At 42.5% G+C, this 6,544-nt stretch overlaps 1 protein-coding gene across 1 annotated transcript; it reads right to left on the minus strand.

The window, feature by feature from the left end:
- Positions 1–3,731: 3,731 nt before the first annotated feature.
- LOC128736272 (optineurin-like) lies at positions 3,732–5,537 on the minus strand. Its single transcript, XM_053830747.1, has 10 exons — positions 5,271–5,537; positions 5,131–5,209; positions 4,898–5,073; positions 4,784–4,835; positions 4,669–4,721; positions 4,558–4,609; positions 4,308–4,499; positions 4,186–4,226; positions 3,934–4,133; positions 3,732–3,873 (listed from the first exon to the last, which is right to left on the minus strand). Exons 1-10 carry the CDS (start codon positions 5,535–5,537, stop codon positions 3,732–3,734), a joined length of 1,254 nt encoding a protein of 417 aa, XP_053686722.1.
- Between the last annotated feature and the right edge of the window lie 1,007 nt (positions 5,538–6,544).

Here is a 6,544-nt window from a genome sequence, read left to right on the forward strand (position 1 = left end):
GAGATCCCAAATATACGAACTCATCAACCACTTCCAGTTCATCGCCGTCAACAGTCCGTGGGAGGCAAACGTTACTTTCTCGGGAGCCTCTTCCTACCATATATTTGGTTTTCGACGCATTAATTTGTAACCCTATCCTCCCAGCCTCCGTTTTTAGTCTGGCGTAGGTCGTCTGCAAAGGCTAAGAGTTGGCTACTCTTGCTGAAGATCGTTCCTCTCATTTCGATGCCCGCTCGCCGGATCACACCTTCAATAGCGATATTGAATAACATACAGGATAGTCCATCTCCTTGCCGTAACTTTCTGCGCGATTCGAAAGGACTTGAGAGTGTCCCCGAAACGCGCACGTAACACATCACTCGTTCCAGAGTAGCTTTGATCAGCCGCGTTAGTTTGTCCGGAAAACCGTACTCTTGCATTACCTGCCATAGCTGTTCGCGTTCAACGGTATCGTATGCTGCTCTGAAATCCACGAAAATATGATGCGTGGGCACGTTGTACTCTCGACATTTCTTGCTAAATCTATTGGAGATAGACGACGCAACAAAATCTGGGAGAGCACCTTGTAGGCGGCGTTGACCAGCGTAATGCCGCGATAGTTACAGCAGTCTAGCCGGCCGCCCTTTTTGTAGATGGGACAGACTACGTCTTCCATCCACTCCTCCGGTAGTTTTCATTCTTCCCAAATTCCTTGAAATCAGCCAGTAAAGTGCGGTTGCTAGCGGTTCTTGGCCATTTTTATTGAGTTTGGTTCACCTTCTCGTAAAACTTGTGGGTGTCATTAGCCCGGAATAGTTGTTACTAGCACCTCACGATCTCTGTCCTCCTTCTGGCGCTTTTTCTTCCTCAGGATCGTTATCAACTCATTCCTCGCTCGTCGATACTTGGCCAAAATTCTCTCTCGTGGATATGCTCGGATAGTTTTTCCAAGCTCTTTTTTTCCTCTCTATCGCTTCTTGGCATTCCCCTTCAAACAAATCATTCCGTGCACTCGAGGTTTCCACACCTAGCAGCTAGCACCGCGGTTGCGGCCTCGTTGACGGCCGAGCGTATCCTACTCCATCCGTTTTCGAGGTTCGAAGCATCTAACTCCACAGAGGAAGGCAGAGCTTCAAGCAGTACGTGCGTAGTTTTCGGCAGTTCACGGGTTGTCTAGTTGCCGAATGTTTAGCCTAGGAGGGCGACTTTATCGCGAGGTATAAACCGTCGATAGTTTTGAGCGTACATGTACTGCTACTAGGTAGTGATCCGCACTCCGTAGGGAGCGTACGTTGGTGATATTCGAGAAAAACCGGCCCTCGATGAGAATATGGTCGATTTGGTTCGAGATTCGTTGATCAGGTGATCTCCAGGTGGCCTTATGGATATCTTTGTGAGGAAAGAAGGTGCTTTTGATCACCAAGCTTCCGGAAGCCGCAAAGTTGATGCATCGTTGCGCCGTTATCGTTTGTGTCGATATGTAGGCTATGGGGCCCGATCACCGGTCTATACATTGCTTCCCGTCCGACCTGGGTGTTCATATCCCCGATGACGATCTTGATGTCCCGTCGTGAGCAGCTGTCGTACGTTGCCTCCAGCTGCGCATAGAACGCTTCCTTCTCGTCGTCGGGTCTACCTTCGTGTGGACAATGCACGTTTATGATGGTATAGTTGAAGAAACGGCCTTTTATCCTCAATACGCACATCCTTTCGTTGATCGCTTTCCAGTCCATCACGCGATCCTGCATTTTGCCCAACACTACGAAGCCCGTTCCCAGCTCGTTGGCCGCTCCACCACTCTGGAAAAATTGGGCTTTGCCGCCACGGATCCGCCACACATTCTCGCCTTTGCGACAGATCTCCTGCAGTGCCACGATGCCAAACTTTCGGGGTTCTAGCTGATCGAGCAGCACCCTGTCGCCACCAACGAAGTTTAGCGATCTGCAGTTCCAGGTACCAAGTCTCCATTCCATGTTCTTATTTCGTCGCCTTGGTCCATGCCGAATATTCCGAGAAGATATTTCTTGACTCTTGTTAGTTTTTTGGGTTTTGGTAGGTAGCCGTACTAGGGGCTTACGCTACTGAGTCTCGGGATGGGGCTGCCATCTTGCAGTGTCGAGACAACACTGTGCCTCCTCCCCTGTTAGTATACGACCTTAGTTGCCACCGGGGTTGGTTACCCGATCTCCGCTAAGGTTGCTCGTATTCCGGCTGGTACCACGTGGAGGTAGGGGTAGGAGTTGCTAGATAATGGCTCGATCAGGTTGAAGCCGACTTGCGTGTGTCGAGACGCGCAACGAATTGGCACCGACGAGTAGCCCAAGACCGAGTACAATGGAGAGGAATTCTTGATACGGCAAGAGCCACCCCGGCTCTCGGCTGAATAAGTAAGCAAGTTACGGTGCATTGAGACCCCTCCACTCTGTAGGAGAGAAATTATGACCCCTCCCCGCTTTAGGAGGGGGGGCTCCCATACAAATGAAATACAAATTTCCTCATAACTCGAGAACTAATCAAGCAAATGGAACCAAATTCGACATGTGAAGATTTTTGGAAGCAAGAATTTTTTCTATGATAAATGAGGACCTTTTTCCATTTTGGGAAAAGGGGGTATCATAAATGTGTGACAAAATGTGACAAGGGGGGAGTGGTGGGATCAAAATTTGTGTGACGTACTAAATGGATGTCGCGTAGTCAGTAGGGTCGTTGCACTAGCCCCGTAATTGTACTGTACTCTAATAACCGGCTGCGAAGTCTGTCGATAAAGAAGGTTCAAGTTCTCAACAGGACGTTTACACTAAAGGCTTTGCTTTGGTGGGTAGGATTTGGCTTCAGTTTTCCAGAGAAATTTCTGTGCATTCCTGCGAGGCACGCAAGCATGGCCAGCATTTCCAGCGCACTTAGTAAACCCTCCAGGTGCTTCAGCCTAAACGGATTTGATTTAAAATCAGATCCGTTTAGTACCGCTTTACGAGACACATACTACACATAAAGGTAAATTATGAAATACTACATACTACACATATATCTAGCTAAAACTATATTACATTCTACATGCGGAACTAAAATTCGAGCGGCTGCCGAAGTGCTCGTCAAATCACCTATCCATGGGAACGATTTTCAACAAAAATAGCCAACTACTAGCCTACTAAAAACTCCTCGACATCATTACTAAAAACCCTGGGCGACGAAGGCAATCTACACTAGCACAATCCACACCAAAAACGAAGGCTAAGAGGATTGGGTTACAAATTAGTGCGTCGAAAAACATATATAAAATAGGAACCAGGAATTGAAGGGCCCAATGTGCTAGGTGGCTCGACAGAGGTCCTGCAGCCACAAGGTTACCGAGTCTGCTTTGACAAGCGATTGGTCGGGATTCAACGAAAATCAGCAAAATTTCATTCCCATTAATAATTGTCAAGACTAACCGTTTTGCTGTTTGAGCTCGAAGTGCTGCCCATCTTTCATTAGATTAGCTAACCAGAAAAGATTGATTATAGCCGCGACACCATATGATTAAGTTAGGCAAGGATTTGGGACAATCAGAGTTGTACAAGAATAGAAAACGGCACCAAAAAACTGAACTACTAAAATCATAGATGTGATACTACAGATTGTTACTGTTACAGTGCATAAGAAACGTTTACGAACTGGAAAAAAAGGTTTTGGTAAGTTTTAGATTTAACGATAGCTTTGATGAAGATTTTACTATTTTTCAACAGTGTTTTGCATTCTTTGTTAAAGTAACATCATATCCCACAGTGTTCGATGTGGATTTGCAAATCACCCAATTTTCCAAACACGGTTTCACACAATGGGCAGGAAAAACTAGACGCCGCGTTTGATGTGGAATATACCTTGGTGGTGTGTTCTTCCATTTTGGAAGCACTTCTGAAAATTTTATTAAATCTGACGATATTAGGATAATTTAGTTTAATTATTCGTTCAAACCTGCTTGAAACCGAACCGAGCTCTCGATTTCGTTGCATAAGTTCTACATTCCTCAGTTCTAATTGTGTGCGTTGCTGCATTTGCTCCTGTAGTGCTGATTGAAACTTACTTTCAGAAGATTGGTTTTCCTCTTCGAGTTTTTTTAGCTGATCAGATAGTTGTGCGATGTCAGTTTGCTTACAGTCGATTATGCGTCCATGCTGGAATATTAACATCAATGATGTAGAATTGTTGTTATCTTACACATCTTACCTCTGCTGATTCTTTCTCTGCTCGAGTGACAAGAGCATCGTCTAAATAGAAATAGAAATTAAACATAACAATAAATCCTTATCCTTAGGGTAAGAAAGACGTGAACGGAAAAGTGGACTTACATTTCTTCTGCAGTTCTGCAAGTTTTTTGCGTAGCTCATCCACAAGAGTTGAGCCTTCTTCCATTCGTTTCTTCAACAACTTTGCTTCATCTTGTACTAGAGAGCATTGGGTTTGTATTCGTTTTACTTCAGCTTGTAGTTTATCTTTGCAAGAGTTTTGATCAGCGAGTTTGCCTTCAAGAGTACCTTTATCTGTAATGGGCATGTTATATTGCTCCTGTTGGGCCTATTCAGTGTGTTTTGTACTTACCTACTAATAGCTGTGAAACTCTTGATTCTGATTCGCTGAATTTATTCTGAAGCTGCATGCGAAAAAATACGCTAAACTTAAATGAGTTTTTTTTATAATTTCTATAAATACCTCATTCAATTCGGTAGTTTTCTGAGTAAGGGTTATTTTCATATCCGAATATGCTAAAAACGAACAAATATGATAAGGTTTTAGAAGCAAAAAAATCCCATACCTGCCCACTCACCTGCTACAATTTTTGAAAACATAGTTTCAAGTCGTTTATTCTCCTTCTGGAGCTGAAATTAAAAACCATTTTGATGATTTCACTTTTACTAGGTAATTGAAAAACTATTCGTACTTCTCTTATCCTGGCTAATTCGACCCGCTTTCTTGACTGCTCGGGTGTAGGTTTGGATTTATCATCTTCCTCTTTTTTAGAATTTGTCGGTTCATTTGATCCCTTAGTATTGCTGTTTGGCTTATTAGCCAAGTTAAGATCAAGATTAACTTTTAAGTTAAGATTGAATCTGGAAACTGATTTCAGCCGATGAAGTAAGTGAGCAAGTTTTAGTGTCCTTTCGCATTACTCACCAATAGGATTGACAGCGGCTCTCAGAGCTCGCGATATCCATTTCGCATATCGTTGCTGTTTTTTATCTTCACAATTAACCTTTTTCGAATAAATAGAACCATACTATCAAGATTACATGCAAGTAACTAGTATACCCAACCTTAACTGATACGCCTTTTTCTTTGCCATCCCGTTTTCCTGGTTTTCCATCCGGCTGACTGGATTTTCCATCATTTTCATTACCCTTCTGTGACGCAGTATCGTCATCGGCATCGCTTGGAATGCTTTCCGGAATCTCCTCTTCGTCCAGCTCATCTGCTTCACCACTATCGGAAGGATCGTCGTCATCGTCGAGAAAATTCTGCTGAATTTCCATCGCTTCGGCACAGATCGTTTCCATGCGAGCAAGCATCGCATTACGGGCCATTGTAAAACTAATTCACTGTTTAATATTCTGCTAACATTTAATTTTTATTCAATTTGCTAAGCTTCTTTGTCTGTATCGAAAGCTGGTGTAGAGGCATTTAACTTATGCCGGAATAAAAATAACCATGCGAAACGATTGCGCGTGAGCATGCGCACCGTACTAAGCTTGTTGTACGTTTCAAATAATAATAACAGTTTGGAAAAACAAAAAGTGAATTTTTACGAAAGTACAATAACAACCGTGCGCGTGTGGAGTAGCACAAGTTAAAAGGTTAGTTTTTTTTTTCTTTCCATAGAACTAATGAACTTCATCGCAACACTAATTTCCAAGAAATACTCTGCGCGATATTATTTACAATCAAAATTTTGTGTAATTCATAAGGGCTTTCTAATTCTACTACTAGTAATAGAATTACTAGTTGTATCGATTAACTCCTTTCCATTCATTGCTCTTCCAACTGAAATATACGCATGGAGGGTTTGTCTAAAGGTGTAGGAGATTAAAAATTGATCTAATAAATTTTAGAAATTAAATTTGAAAAGTTCGCGAATTTGATTATTAAAATTAACGCTAATACCTAGCATAGATTAACAGTGAGCTTTGGCGGATCCTGCTAGCGGCTTGGAATCCAACTGCCTTTTTCCCTAAACATAACGGATGGTATCCATGATGCTATCCAAGATTGACTTCCGGATGGCTAACCCAATCCATTTTGTAATATAAGGGAAAAAATACTCTATTTTTGGATACTCTATTGAACCGCAATAAAATATAGAAAATCATTACAGATTTTTTTTATTTTTATTTTTTAAATGTAAGTGATATATCAATTGTTTTTTTGAAGCAGATTAATCAGAAATTGTGAAACAACTTTTTTTTTACTCAGGCATTTTTGCTTAATATGGCGGTCTTGCCCCGCCTACCCTTATTTGCATGAGGGGGCAAGTAGGAAGACCGCTAATACACATATAGCCACAGATTTGGGACAACTATGCTGGGTACTGGGC

This window comes from Sabethes cyaneus, chromosome 2, assembly GCF_943734655.1.
Source record: "Sabethes cyaneus chromosome 2, idSabCyanKW18_F2, whole genome shotgun sequence".
Lineage (NCBI taxonomy): Eukaryota > Metazoa > Arthropoda > Insecta > Diptera > Culicidae > Sabethes > Sabethes cyaneus.